The sequence below is a fragment of the Anser cygnoides genome, chromosome 20 (genome assembly GCF_040182565.1).
Source record: "Anser cygnoides isolate HZ-2024a breed goose chromosome 20, Taihu_goose_T2T_genome, whole genome shotgun sequence".
Taxonomy (NCBI): domain Eukaryota; kingdom Metazoa; phylum Chordata; class Aves; order Anseriformes; family Anatidae; genus Anser; species Anser cygnoides.
The window spans coordinates 9,679,840-9,694,784 of NC_089892.1; the positions used below are offsets into that span (position 1 = coordinate 9,679,840).

General features: G+C 51.6%; 1 protein-coding gene across 16 annotated transcripts in view; it reads right to left on the minus strand.

Annotated features, from left to right (window-relative positions):
• Nucleotides 1–4,427: 4,427 nt before the first annotated feature.
• The window catches only part of CACNA1B (calcium voltage-gated channel subunit alpha1 B), a 281,607-nt gene continuing 271,089 nt past the window's right edge, over nucleotides 4,428–14,945 (minus strand). For 14 of the 16 annotated variants that reach the window (XM_066980520.1, XM_066980519.1, XM_066980518.1 and 11 more), the window contains 6 exons: nucleotides 13,805–13,931; nucleotides 13,146–13,256; nucleotides 11,123–11,158; nucleotides 8,615–8,822; nucleotides 8,273–8,484; nucleotides 4,428–6,001 (listed from right to left, as the gene is read on the minus strand). In XM_066980520.1, the coding sequence (XP_066836621.1) occupies nucleotides 5,465–6,001; nucleotides 8,273–8,484; nucleotides 8,615–8,822; nucleotides 11,123–11,158; nucleotides 13,146–13,256; nucleotides 13,805–13,931 (1,231 nt within the window). In that variant the 3' untranslated portion in view covers nucleotides 4,428–5,464. The remainder of the gene's footprint in view (nucleotides 6,002–8,272; nucleotides 8,485–8,614; nucleotides 8,823–11,122; nucleotides 11,159–13,145; nucleotides 13,257–13,804; nucleotides 13,932–14,945) is intronic. The other 2 variants (XM_066980515.1, XM_066980507.1) reach the window with 2 other exon arrangements.

A 14,945-nucleotide genomic window follows, 5' to 3' on the forward strand; every position in this document is an offset into this window, starting at 1 on the left:
AGGCCTGAAAATGCTACCCCCTAATGGCAAAACGAGGTGTGGGGATTGGGAAATGCTGCTCCACAGCCTGGATTCTGTCTGCAGGGCTAGAACAGCTACCAGGGCCTGAAACATAGCAGCAAGGTGTGCCTCTGGGGGCAGACCCCTTGCAAACCCCCTCACAGCTGCGTGGCACCAACAGCATTATGCCAGTTCTGAGACCCAGTGGCCTGCAAGAAGTGCACCGGAGTGAAACTATGGTCCAAGGCCTGTTGCTTTCCACCAGAACAAACACAGGGCCACTTAGCAGAGTCCCTCAGGACTCAAAACCATTCATTCCAGCTCCCTCCTGTGCCTTGGCCGGGGGAGATGCTCCAGGGCCTCTCCAGCCCCTTCGCCCCAGCACCAGCAGTGCCCTGGAGCGGCAGCGGGGTGTGCTGCTGCCGGCCTCTCGTGGGCTGAGGGAATGAGGCTCGTACGTAATAAAGATGATAGAAACAAAATTAAAAGCCCCCAAAGGCTTTCAGGATTTGGAAACACGTACGGGATTCTAAAGTAGTGATGGAGCTCCCGTGCGATGCGCATCTGGAGGGCAGAGGTTGCTGCTGACCCCAGGCAGCTTCCAGCTCCCCAGTGGCTGCGGGGCGCTGACCCCAGGGGTCCCGGCTGCAGTTGGGATGCACACTAACGCTCAGGTCTTGCACCATTTCTCAGACCTTTCCTTGCTCAGACACATTCAGAAATCTCCATTTCTCCTGTTTGTTTGGGATAGCTCAAAAAAAAAAAATAAAAAAAAAAAATCCTACACTTCTCCCCTGTGCTCTGCTGTTCCCAGCTCCAAAGGAACCCAGACCCCACACAGCCCACAGTTAACAGCAAAGAGAAATTACTCTGCTCCAAACTTTGTCAGTAACTTGCTGTGGGACCTCAAGCAAAACCATTTTTCCCATGCTACAGCCTGACCTGTTGATTGAGAGGGAAAAGACCTTCTCCTTGCTATAAACGTGGCCCATGAATCTCGGGTGGGACCTCGAGTGGTCTCATCACAGCAAAGATGCAACAAGAGAGAAGAAAAATGAATCCTAAACTTGACCTTGGGCTCTGAAGAACACTGAAAAATGCAAAAATGCAATGCTCTTTCTTCCTCCTGTGCTCTTCAACTGCTAGTAATTATTTTTTTTCCAATACTGGAGAGTTCCTAGAGTTGTCAGAAGTGTCACAGCAGCAGATCCCAGTGAGGGAGATTCATGCAGTGCTCGTCCCGGGTAGGAAATAAGAAGGTTATCCAGGTACCAGAAGAAATTGAAAGTTCCTTCCCCATGTGCCACCAGCCCTGGGGTTTGCCTTCCCCTCATTGCAAGCCTCGGTAGCTGGAACTTCAAGGTCCTCTCAGCAAGCATTGTTATTATTCTTATTTTTTAACAAGTGCTGTGGTACAAGCTAGACACCCAGCAGCCCCTGCGTGCTGCTGATTCCATGCCCGTGCCTATCCAAGGTAGCACCAAAAATTCTTGCTGGGAGAAGGAAAGGTTTAATAAGGGTTAATGCCAAAGGAGTCGCCTTGCCCGCGTTTGTCCGCCTCAACAAGAGAAAGGTCCCTCTGTTAACGTCCTCCTGCAAGCCGCAGGAATCAATCACTGCTAGATGCTTTGTTTTTTTTTTTTTTTCATTTGGAAACCCTCAATTAAATGATGTGATTTTGCTGCCTGTTGGACTCCAGGAATCAGAACCTTCACACTGGATCCACTCTGAAAAGGCAAATTTGCAAACGCCTCCCTACTCAAACCGAGCATCTGCGGGGCAACAGCCACAGGCACGGCCAATTGCTCACGGCATCCCAATTCGGCACCGAATCCGCTTTCACTCCGGATTTCACAGGCTGCCACTGGAGGTGGTGGCAAAGGCAAGCTTCGGTCGGAGGCTGCGCTCAGGAAGGCGGGCTCCCGGTCACCAGGCACACTGCACACACCGTCTTTGAATTTGTAAGGTTTTTTGCTAAGTTTTTATTTTAATTCAAGGACTTTGCTTCATACAAAATGTAATTGTAGAAACAACTGCAGAATTCAAAGTTTGGCTGATAAATATTACTCAGGCAGCAAACTAGGCAATCACAGAACCTTTTTTTTTCTCTTTTTTTCCTTTTTTTTTTTTGGGCAAAGTTCCAGTTGTGTTGCATGGTTGGAACTTTTGTAATTTTTAACACTGTTTTTTTTAAATATAAAGTTTTGCAACAAACCCCCAATTTATATCAAATATAATTAAAAATTAACAACTGATGAATACATTGTATCAAAAAAGTACGAAGATAAACATTTTCCATGCACATACTTTTTATATATATGTATATATGTATATATTTTACATGCAAACATTACTTATTCAAAGTACAGCCACTACGAGACTGGTTCTGGATGCAGAAAACTGATCGGTGCAATTCAAGTTTGGCAACTCACTATGAGGATTCTTGGAAATATGATGTATGCATTTAAGAGACAGCAGAGAGGCTGTAAAAATAGAGGAAAAAGGGTTATATGAACAACCGTGGTCAGGCTTGACTGTCACCGTCAGCGTTTGAAGCAACGCCTACGAGGCGGGTGGAGGATTAGACAACTGGAGCTTCTTCGTTGTGTTCTGCATAAGGACTGAAGTGATCCCACGCCATCGCTGGGCTGTGCGCTTCCAGGGGGGAATTAGTGAGGGGCTGTGGGGTCTAAGGTCTAAAACGATGGGGAAAGGGGCAAGGCCGAGGGGAGAAAAGGCAAAATTGCTGGGTACAGAAAGACATCTCTTTTGCTTTCCGGTGTGGGTACAATGTTTGCATGCACTGTCAGAGAGATTGCGTTTTCCCTCTCCCTCCTTGGAGTGAAATAGTAATGTTTCCTTTAAAATTTCAAATAAAGTGTTTGTGCCTTCATATAAGGAAAATGTATAAAACATTTGGTCACAATCATGCTGAAGCCTGAAACAGGAAGATCCAGCAGATAAAGCTACAGAATGGATGAAGGTCTTTCTGTCTGTGGTGTGGATGTGTTTCCTTACGTGTCATCTTGTTGCATAGCCCTCCGTTTGCAAATTACAGCCATTACCCATAGCGGACCTCTGGCTACCGCACTTCCTTTATTCAAAGTGCACATAAATACAGAGACAGAGATAGAGACAGGAGTTATCCTTTAGCAGAATCCAGGGATGAGATCGGCCAGAGATTATCATTTAGTAACGGAACAAAAAACACGCAACGAAAACGCAACAGGTTGAATTTTCTCAACAGAAAAGCTACAGATGTGAAGAACCACCCTACAGCAGACTGCTCCCCGCGGGAGGCTGGAGGACTTTGCTGAGAGCACCAGCAACCTCCTGAGCGTTTTGGTAGCATCCCCTGAAACCACCCTCACTGCCAAACCTATCACCAGGGCCCACCGGGATCTCCCCCCGGTTTAAGCGACCGCTTCGCCTTGAGAAGTTTCACAGTTCTGGGGCTTGGTAGAGCCTCCCACAAAACACAGCTGCCCAATCCTTTCCTCTTTCCTATCATTGTTTTTGCCCTACCGGCACCTCCCAACCCTCCTCCTCTAACCTTCTGCCAGCGTACCACGCGTCTTCTGGCCTCCCTGTGCCCCAAATTAGCCCTACAGAAGTTCGTCAAAGCCATGGACACCGGGTCCTTCCCAGGCTTTTCTTTCCGCACTTCCTCCCTGCCGGCATGTCATCTTTGCCTCTTCCCAGGCTCAAAGTGCAGAAATCCACACGTGCAACAAAATAAAGAAATTGTCCAACACAAGAGTCGTTGCAAGAACACAGAAATCTCATCCCTGAGAATCAGAGTTAGAGGTTTTGCTTTTTCATTTTGTTTTTTGTTTTTCTCTTTTGAACAGGCAATAAAAACAAGACTCTCTCCATCTGCCCCCAACACAAACGACGCACCACGGGACACGGCCGCAGCTCTCGCAGCCCGACTACGACTAGACATGCAGTGCGAAAGATGCTTCTTCTCCTGCAGGAGCACCGCTGCAAACTCTGCGCCGCCACCCCTGCACCTCTCCCACAGGACCTAAACGCCAGTCCACGAGCAAAGGCCAGTTTCTTCTGCTGCAGTTACACCCCTCCCGCTCCCAACAATTAAATTATAATTAAAAAAAAAAAAAAAAAAGGAAAAAAAGGCCAACAAAACCCAAACCAACCCCAAAGCATGTTTGCCTTCCCCACTGTCAGCTTCCAGCCCGGCGCAGGAGGAGCCGGCCGAGACAGGCGCGGGGGCAGCCGAGCCGAGCGGCTCCTCTGGGCGCTGCCCCTGCCCCCCGCGCTCCCCCAGGTCCGAAGCGAGAGGTTTGCATCGTCGCTGTGAAAGATTTCAAAGGTTAGGCACTTAGTAGTGAACAACTGGAGCATTCGGTAGAAACGGTGGGACCTGGAATGACAATTGGACTGATTCTCTACATAAAGAGTAAATTTTTCTTTTTTTTTTTTTCCGTTTTCTTTTTTTTTTACTGTACAATTTACAAAAATGCACACAATGAAAAGTTAAAGTTCTATCTAATAGCTTGATATAAAACCAATAACATTTCTTCTTCTCACCCCTACACTTTTTTCCTTTTTTTCTCCTGTTTTTTAGGTTTTCTTTTTTTTTCTTTTTTTTTTTTTGCTAAATCAAGCTTATATTGTAAACAAGACAAAACAGTGAGGGCGTGTTGCAGTCGACAGGAGAGAGGGACGGGAAGAAAAGTCTCAGCAGCAAGGAAGCAGTCCTGACGAAGGGGCTCTCGGGTGGCTTTCTGGTGGCTGGGTGGGAAGGACCCGAAGTGGAGATGAGCGTGAGGGGGCCACGCAGCGGCGGGGGCAAAGCAGCGAGTTCCTGGCTCGGCTGGGAAGGGGCGCTGCGGCTGAACATCAAGTCCCAACGGACCGTCCTTTGTTCCGATCTGCGGGTTGTTTGTTTTTTTTCCTCCTCTCCCAGTTCCTTAGGTAGATCTCTTCCCTCTCGGCGGTGAATGAGATAAAACACGGGGTCAAGCTTTGTTCGCCGGTGTCCGTTTTTGCAACCCCGACTCCCAGCCCGACTGGGGCGGGGAGAAAAATAAAATAAAAAATAAAGGCATAGCCCGACCAAAACGGTGCCAAGCCCGAAAAGGATCGACGGCCTGCTGGTCCGCCGTCGTGGCTCCTCGCGTGCCTCGCGGGTTTGGCATCTGGTGCACGTCTTTGGAGGCAGCAGGGAGGTGGGCGAGAAGGGGGGAAAGATGCACTGCCCCCCAGGAGGGAGCCTTCTTCCTTGGTATATTTTAGTGGGGAAAAAAAATAATAGAAAAAAAATAAGAAAGAAAAAAAGGGGGCAGGAGAGAGGCTGCACAAGTGTCTCCGGAGGTCTCGGAGTGGGGCAGAGCAGTTCTGGCGGCGGGGGCTGCCCCCGGGCACCGCGTGTCTGAGCGCACAGCCTTCCAGATGATAAAACTCATCGACTTTGCACACCTCCGAGGGCTTCGCCGTGCCGCTAGCACCAGTCGTCCTCGTCGGCTTCGTGGTAGTAGCTCCGTCCCCGGGCGCCAGTGCCAGGGCCCGTGTTGAGCCCCAGCGTGTAGTGGTAGCCGTTGGGCACCCGTCGGGCTTGGTGAGACTGGGAGGTCAAGGAGGAGACGTAAGAAGTCCTGGAGGAACGCCCCGAGTTGGTGGCCACCGCCTCCTCGAAGGTGAGCGTGTCCTCGGGCGCCGCACCGCAGGGGCTGTCGGCGGCATCGCGGTGGCCCAGGTAGGGGTCGGAGCCGATGCGGGCCACCGCGGCCGGGGGCGGCTGCTGGTCCCCGCGCAGCAGCGCGTTGTGCTCGGACAGACCGCGGCTCAGGCGTCCCGGGGAGAAAGGGGGCAGGCCGCCCGGGGAGGTGGTGAAGTGGACGGGCGAGGAGTTGGCGGTCTTGTAAGTGATGCTGGGGCGTGGGGTCAGGGGGGTCTGCGGGAGCTGCCTCCGACCCCGGCAGGGGGTACTAGCACCAGATGTCGACAGCAAGGGGCTCCCGTTAACCGAACCACTGCCCTAGATAAAAATTGGAACAGAGCAAATGAAAAAATAAAAAAAAGGGAAACGCCGGACGAACACAAAGGCAGGCAGGTGTAAAACAGAAGGAGAAGCGACAGGGGGGAGAGACAAGTCACAAGAGGAAAGAGAAGCAAAAAAAAGAGAGAGTTTAGACACGCACAGTCAGGGGAAGGAGGTTCTCGAGAAATAATCAAACAAGAGATGTGAAGAGCTGGAGAACTAAGGGGTCTGCGAGGAGCAGGTAGGGACAGAAACGATCAGAGCATCGGTAGGACGCAAACTGGCAGACGGCTCCAACAGCAGGGGACACTGCCCGGGGGGAAGGCACCCACAGTACACACAGTCCCGACATGCCCCTTACCTCAGCAACGCCGTGGGCAGCTCAAAAACCTGCTGTTTTCTTTTTTTTTTTTTTTGGCAAACACAATTTTGCAAAACAGCACTCTCTGCTTTGGGGCAAATTTTTGCTTGACTTCACCTTATGGTTGTGAATGCTGATGCTGGGGAACATTTCTGTGCTCAAAATTGGGTTATGCAGGAGGAGGATTTGGGGACTGAATTTTTTTTTTCATAGTTTTAGGAATAAAATGCGATTTGATTAAATAGCTACTTCCTGAAGAAACAGCAACAAAAAGATTTTTGGATAGGCTTTGGCTTTAACAAGAGGGCTCCCTAAAGAAGAATACTGAAAAATGTGTTCACCACCTTCTTGTTAATATTACACCCGTACTACCTGAACAGTAGAAGAGACCGGCAGCTGCCTGCATGACTAACAGTGGTGTGTGGACATGAACTAAGCTACAACCAGGAAAAGTGCCCTGAGCGAGAGGAGCAGCCTTTTTTTGGCATTTCTGTTCACCTTCTCCCTGGGCAGGGCAGGAACCGGCCTGGGAGAACATTTAAAAAATCCCTTCACCCTTTCTGCTACAGCCCCGTGGTCCCAGCCAAGCTTTCCCCACGGTGGTGGAGGTGAGGGAGACGCTCACCGCCACCCAGTGACCTAAACTGTCCGAGGGAGGAAGCCCAGATCTTTCCAGGGGCCTGAGGCTCAGAATTAAAATACTTACAAAAAAAAAAAAAAGAACTAAAATTAAAAACATACATGCTATTTAAAATTCTGGTAAACCAAGCATGTAAGAGAGCCCTTCCTGAGCCACCCGCAGGCTGCAGACTTAGCGGGGTTTGGAGCACGGCCAGAGCCCCTCCTGGTACGTCACATTGAGGTGTTTGCAGGGATCCTGCTGGCCTGGGGCTGGGCCCTTTCCCTTCCCCCAGGTCCTGCCTTTCCCTGCGTTCCTGCTCTCCCTTGCTCTGGTTTCCTCTCTCAGCTCGGGAGCAGCTTTGCAGATTGATCTGTCACCAGGGGAACAGGACTTGTTCTCGAAAACCAGATAAATAAATAAATGTACCTGTTCCACAATACAGCACGCTACAGGACAGCTCTGAGGCCCACACATCAGCAGCTGGAGCCTGACACCCCTGATACCACTAACATGAGTGAACCCAGCTGAAATCAGGGATTTGGCCGCCTGCAGCCCCTGCACTCGAGCTCGTGTGGCCATGGCAAGGATTTATCCTACAGTCACCAAGTGCTTGTGGCACTGGGCAGGTGCTGGGGGAGTGGGCCAGCTCGGCTGCCCAACGGAGCATCCCTCCCCGCGCTTCCAGCCTGCCTGGGCTCATGGATATTATTTTCCACCAGCAGCAAGCCCAGACAAGGCTCGGGCCTTCCAGATTGCTGCACTGAACCTGTTAGCAAGGGAGTCACTGGGCGGGGGCTCTGCGAGAGGCACTGAGTCACTCCGTGGGTGGCTGGTAAAAAACTATCAGGCGACTATAGGCGACATTTCCATCCCTGTCCTGCACCTGAAGCAGCAAGCAGGATTTTTGCAGCAGGGACTGTCGTGGTAGGACATGGGACAGTGGTTCTGGACTGAAAGAGGCTAGGTTTAGGTTGGGTATAAGGGGAAGTTTTCACAACGAGGGTGTTGAGACACTGGAACAAGGTGCACAGAGAAGCTGTGCATAAGCAGAAGTGTCTAAAGTCCTTTGAGCAGCCTGGCTTGGTGAAAGACGTCCCTGGCCATGACAGGGACTAGGACTAGTGACCTCTAAGGGTTCCTTCCAGCCCAAACCATCCTACAGTAAGCAAGACCTCAAAGGCTTTACCTCCCACTGCCTGTCTCCTTTATCTTAAACAAACCCCAGAAGAGGTGCGCGGGTCCCTGGCAGACCCCAGGGCTCTCCTCCCAGCCCGCACCCCCTCACCTGTCTGTGCGGGCCTTGCTCCGGCCCCCCGTTGGGCGAGGTGGGCCTGCTCTGATCAGCAGACTTGGGCTGGGAGCGGTCCCGGCTGCCGTAGCGGTCGCAGGAGTAGAAGCGCTGCTTTTCGGAGGAGGAGGAGGAGTGCTGCTTCCTCTCCTGGGACCGGCCGCGCTCCTGCTTCTTGTCCTTGGAAGAAGACTCGCCAGACTGGGCCACTGGAAGGAGAACATCGGTTGTGGGGGTCACCAACACGCTCCCTCCACGGGGACGGGACCCCAAATCGCACCAAGTGCCCACCCCAAAGGGAGGAGGAGGACAAATCCCCGCTAAAGGCAAAGCTCGTACCGGCTTCCCCGTCGGCCATCTGATGTGGGGACCTGTCCAAGGACTTCTGCTTCTTCTCTTTCCGCCGGTGGCAGCGGTGGTGGTGGTGGTGGTGCACCTGGTCGGTCGGCATGCGCTCCAGGGAGTACTCGTAGAGGTGCATGGCGTGCGGGCGCTGCGGGGTCAGCGTGGAGATGGAGCGCTTCATGGGGCTCGTGTCCGGGATGGGCTGCGAGGGACAGGGGCGCAGGGAGCAGGGTGAGAGGGCAGGCGCTGCAGGCACCCTGCTCGACCGCTCGGCTCCCACGGGAGGGGGTTTAGGGTGAGAGACGGGGGCAAGGAGGGGCAGGAGAGAAATGGTTAACCGGCTACGACTGGAACGGGCAGAAGGACTTGTGGAATGGCAGACAGTGCTAGGTTTGAGGAGTAAATGTGAGCTCCGTTTGCTGAAATGGGCTTTGCTTTCAGCATTGTGCCAACCCACAGGTACCACGGCGGAGCGGGACGCAGCACGGCACACCAAGCACAGCGCCACGGGAGGCAGCAGGAGTGAGCAGGGGCACAGGGCAGCACGGCAGCCAAGCATCTCACAAAGGTAGTTCTCCAAGACCAGTTTCACCCAAAGCTGCTTCGGGGCCTGGGAGCATCCCAAAGCAACTCCAAAGAGGGAAGCATGAAAGCGTTTGTGGGCACCACACGGAAAGGGAGGAAGCTCAGAAATAAATAAACGGGCAAGGTGCAGGGCAAGCCGCCTAGTAACTGTGTCTGTCTCCCTGCACATGGGGGTGATTTCCATCAAACTGCTGAACCTCCCCTCTTGTCCCACCGCTGCTCCTCCAAGCCTTTGTGGCTGGGACGAGCAGGATATCACCTATCCCCTGCAACTCCACCAGGACATCTCCAGAAATGACTACTGAGGCTTGTTACGGCTGTTTTCAAGTCAGCCATGGCCCGAGAGCCAAACATTAGGACCCTGTGCAGCCCTCCAGCCTCCCATGGGCACTGCTGGCCACTGCCTCCGCCCCAGCGGCAGCTCCAGACTCTGCTCCCTTCCCTCTGGGTTCAAAACCTTACAGAGATGTTCTGCAGAAACCAAGACAAGCAGACTGCAGGGCAGCTATTTTCACCTCCCTACTGCCCAGCCACCAGCTATAAAGCTCAGAAAACAAGAAAGATCCCTGTGTTTCCCTCTCTTTCACTCTGCTGGCCTCCAGCTGCTTTGCAGGCTGCTCCGAGGTGGAGGCAGGGCTTTGTCCATCCTCTGGAGGCTCCCTGGAGTTCACCGTCACATTGGAGCTCCTGGCAGAGGAAAGCCCTGGGTGCACAGTGCTCCAGCCCGGTGGGGAGGGAGCTGAGGATGTCCTTTAGCTCCTCAGGTCTCAGCCTTGATTCCTCAGCCCAATACGTGCCTCAAGGGCCACTTCCAGCAGAACATTTACTTTGCTTACCGTAACCTTTCCAGAGAGCCTTGTGTTATTTTTATCATCCCTGCTATTTTGTTTGCTTAGCCTGGGTTTCCAATCTCTGCTGCCCCTTGATATTTGCACAACGCGGAGCCGGTCGCTCCGCAGCCCTGGCTGGTATTTCGGGCAGGACGAGCCGCTCTCCCTGCCGGCGTACTGTCACAGCTCTCTCCTTGAATGCAAAGGGGCAGCCTGAGTGTTTCCCATCTGAGTGCAAGGTGTGGTGTTAGGGATGCAAAATGTGCCGCAGACCCAAGGGGGGACACAGCACAGCCTGCGGCATCGTGGCGTGCCCGGGGGTGCCAGCTCGGGCCGTGAGGTGACCCTGTGCTGTGCCACACCGCTCTCCTCCCAGTCACACGTTGGGGCTTCACGTCTGTCCTCCCTGCTTACCATGGGGCTTGAAGATGAAGGAGTGGGTTAACGATGAAGGAGGACCACAACACGACCATCAGATTCACAAATTGACTGATGGGGAGCAAAAAAAGTGAAAATACTTCCCACCAAAAACACTTATCAGCATTTCCTAAATCCTTTTAGGAGCTGCCAGGAAGAAGACAGATTTCCCAACAACAAGCCAGACAAATCTATAAAAAATGGATGTTTCTCTTTGGACCCAATTCTGTGCGTATTCCAAGGCCAGAAGCTGCTGCTGACCCTAATGGGAAGTGGATCTTAGCAAGGCAAAGCACACCCTCCCCAAAAATCCTGACGATGCTCTCCTTACATTAACGGGACACACACAAGCCTCGGGAGACTATACCATAACCCTTCAGAGACTTACTAATTGCCTCTTCATTAGCAAGCCGATAGCTTTCACCTCCTAAATCCCTGCGCAACAAGGCATACAAACCAAATAAATAAGCAAAACAAACAAAAACCCCTGCTATCAGCGTGCGGCGTGCAGTCGTGGGTGGAGGGAGCTGCAGCACAGGGGGAAGAGACAGCAGCTGCGCCGGTGCAACATTGTGCTCCAGATGGGAAGGGAGAAAAGTAAAGGGTTAAGGAAGGTTAATCGTTTCTTAACACGGATTTAATAGGATACAACTTAGTGCAAACTACATACTGCTAGGTAACTCCCAGGTGACCGTGCTTTGCTCCTCTGCAAACAATTCGGACAAGATGAGAGACATTATTTGAAGCAGCCCCACAGTACAGCCATGGTCAGACATCGCGGCAGATGGGCAGCAGACACGGGGAGGGCGGGGAGGGATGGAGGGAGGGGGGGGGTTGAAAGCATAGGGAGTTTGTTTTTTTAATGGCAAAGTAAAAAAAAAAGATGGAGGAATGACAGATAAACAAGAAGGAGGATGTCCAGAAATCAGGAGGAAACAGAAAGCATCACAAATAAGAGTCATAAAGAATTCAAAGTTTGGGGGAGCGGAGGCAGCGTGTGAGAGGGGAGGGTGGAGGGCACGGAGGGGGAAGACACACAGAGAGTACATCGGTTATTCGGCTGAAGCTACAACCACCAGAACATTACATTACTACGTGAGGACAGATCTGCTCCGTACCACAGGCCTGATTCATACCGAGACCAGGGAGCTCTCCTGGGGGCAGCTGTGCCCTGGGGACAGGGACCGTGCTGTGAGCAAGGGGAGGTCGGGCACGGACGGGACCCTTGCTCCTAAAGGCAGCAGTGGCTGCAGGGTGCAGCAGGAGCAGCCCGGGAGAGTTCCTCTCTGCTCAGGGGCTCCAAGCAAAGGGCTCGTCCTGTCTCTGACCGTGACAGTGTTAAATCGCAGGCATGCTGTCTGGGACTGCAACGGAGAGGAGTTTCCCAAGGAAAGGCTCGTGCCACTGGCTTTCCTGTTGGCAACTCCATCACCTTGCAAGGGAAGATGCTACTTGAGGACTGGAATAAAGGACAACTTTGTTCTGGGAAGGGAGGGAGTACAGGATTGTTTTGGGGTCTGTTTCTTTTATCAAGCATCTCGACTAGTGTTGCTAACCCAGAGAATCCCAGAAGACAAGGTCCTATTCAGTGATTTTCTGGAGCTCTCACACAAAGAGTGCAGTTTCTCATGTCATCTGGGAAATTTGTTAGCCAGCAAAGAGTAGCTTGCACCAGCCTAAGCACATTTGCAAACCGATTTAATCTGTTGGAGCTATTTCTGTGCACGCAGTCTTTAAGTTTAAGGATGCGGAACATCTACGTCCTGCTTCCCACGGAGAGCAATGGGGAAGAGCCCATGGGCTGCTCACTTCTTGCTGCATGAATCAGGCCCTTTGAGCAAGACAGACACGACTATGGGGTGTTCAGACACACAGGAGGCAGGATGGTGTCTGGAGAGCATCTGGGTTAACAAGCTGGCAGCGAACATGTGGAGTGCCCAAAAATGATCTGTGAAAACCATGACATCCTATGCACTAAGGAGCGTCCACAATTAGTCGCCAAGTTGCTGTAAAGGTCAGCCCTAATGATGAGATTTCTTTACAAGAAGCCAAACAAGGAAAATGAAATCCTTAACAACATATTACTAATCAAAGTCACAATGCAAGATATGCTAATTACTGTGGGAAGGGAAAAACACAGGGAGACTGCTTAATGTCACAGTGCAGCCTTCCAGGCACAGGCTCCCTGGTATTTTCCATACCTACTGCATTCATCAAAGAGAACCACAGGAAATCTCCAGCTTATTTTATGGCTGGAGCACTGGAGCATGCCTCGGCTGTCTGTCTGGATAGATGGCAAACAACTGCCAATGGGAAACGTATGCCTTCCAGGAATATAGGCTGGCAAACATTATCGTCCCCAGTTAATCAGAACAGGCACTCCATGGTAGGCAGTCATCATTTAGCAACCCAGACAGATGGATTTCTCTGTGTTCTTTTTCTTTTTTCTTTTTTTCTTCTTCTTTTTCTGCAACCAGGAATGAGTAAACCCGGGGAAAATGCTGTGCCTGCACACAAATGCCTGTGATCTGAGCCCCAAGGCTGGTTACCTGGCTCCAGGTTCAGAGAACACCTTTATTTCACAGAACTTGCAGGCAACTTTCGAGCACAGAGAATGCACTGCACTGCCTTCCTGGCTCGCTCTCCGTCTCCCACCCCAAAAAGCCTCGCTCCCTCCCTCCCTCCCTGCTCACCTGAGTTTCGGCAGCCAGGCGCGGCATGGAAGCCGCCCGCCCCTGGCTCTCCAGACCCGGCTGGTGCTCTCCATTGGTGAGAGTGGGGCTGATTTCCCTCATTTCCACCACCTGATCCAAATCAAGAAACAGTTTCAGGAGCAAGAATAGGAACATCAGCTTTGAAGCCATCATCTGAGCAGGCTTCTGCTAAGTTTGATTTGGGAAGAGGTGCTGGTAGGGGAGAGAATAAACCTGGAGCCGTGGAGCGCTCAAGTTACTCTTTATCAACAGCACTGCCTTCAGCAGGGACAGCGGTGGGAATAGTTCATCCGCCAGCCATGGCAATGAGCCCTGACCCGTGACACCTCTTCTCTGGGTTTGTACACTAATAACAATGGGATCGGGACAAGAGGACTATGAGGAAGACATAGCTCTAAGTGACCTACATCTCAGCAGACACGTAGTCCCAGGATAAGCATGCCTACAAGTACAGCTATCGGTACTGAAGCTCTCAGACTTGCTTTTTCTCTATAATATTCAAGCAAGCTTTGGGTTGTAAGAGAGAGAACAATGCTTATCTCAAAGGACAGAGGACCCCTTCAGCTCTCAGGGAAGCATCTAGCCTGATACCAATAGAAATCTACTGCATTTCACCCCATCTCCACTTGTTTGCTTACCCGCTCAATAGGGATTTCTTCTGAGTGGCCTCGTTCAAAAGCTGGTGTCCTGGTTTCATAAAACATGTCCTGGGTGCGCTGGGTCCCCCAGGAGCTGGACTCTTTGATCCCACCCTCTGGGGGTGGCCTGCCAGAAGATCAAGTAGAAAAAAGAAAAAAGATGAACTCTTTTGCAAAGGGCTTGTGCTGACCTTATTGTGCTGAAGGTAAAGCACCTGGGAACCCTCTGAAGTCTCACTTGTGAAAATGGGTGCAGGGTGGCTGGTGAAGCTATAAAGTCCCCTAGGTTTTCCCAGGGCCACTTTCTTTCTTTTTAGCCCAGAGATCCCCTGAGCAACAAGGAAACCAAACAGGTCAGAACATTATTTTTCAGTAACTGAGGAAATCAACTTCTGCTGCCTAAGAAGAAGAATGATCAATTTTGGAATTCAGGCAAATTATGTATGCAAAACCAGCTAGACAAATAGCCCTGAGTGATGCTGGTCAAGCACATCCGTGGCTGTGCTACCCTATAGTCACTGAATGTACAGTGGTACAGGTAGCCCCAGTTTTACTGCTGGGTCTGAAGTTGGATTCCTGTTGGGGTTATCCAGGACATTTCAACCTCAGACATCCATCATTAAAAATCCATGGCACTTGTGACCATGAAAGTCACCTGAGGAGCAGAAAATGGCGAAACATTTAGGGATTGCCATTACTGTAACGGTTTGGTAAGCTCTCTGGGGAGGTATTATTTTGGCCAAAGAGAAGGAGCCACAGTCTGCCCTGGAAAGTCTCAGGAAGCTCTTTCTGTTACCACGTGCCATGGGCCTGAGGCAATTCTTTGCTCCCAAGGACCTTTTGGTCTCCCAGGAACTCACTGCAGTAGTGATACAGTGCTTGGTTTGGGATTTGTCTGGCTGTTTTGCAACGAATCCAACATCCTGAAAGCAAAATCACGATTAAAACTAGCCGCAATGGAAAGCTCTGCACTTCGGATTCGGAGGAGACCACTAAGGCAACACGCAGCTCTGGGGAACCCATTGCCACCACCACCTATAGTGGACAGATAATTGCACCCGAGGCCGCAGCGGGAGGCAGAGCCACGTGCAGCAGGTTGGCAGCCACCAGCAGGACATTGTCCCAGCCATGGCACGAAGGG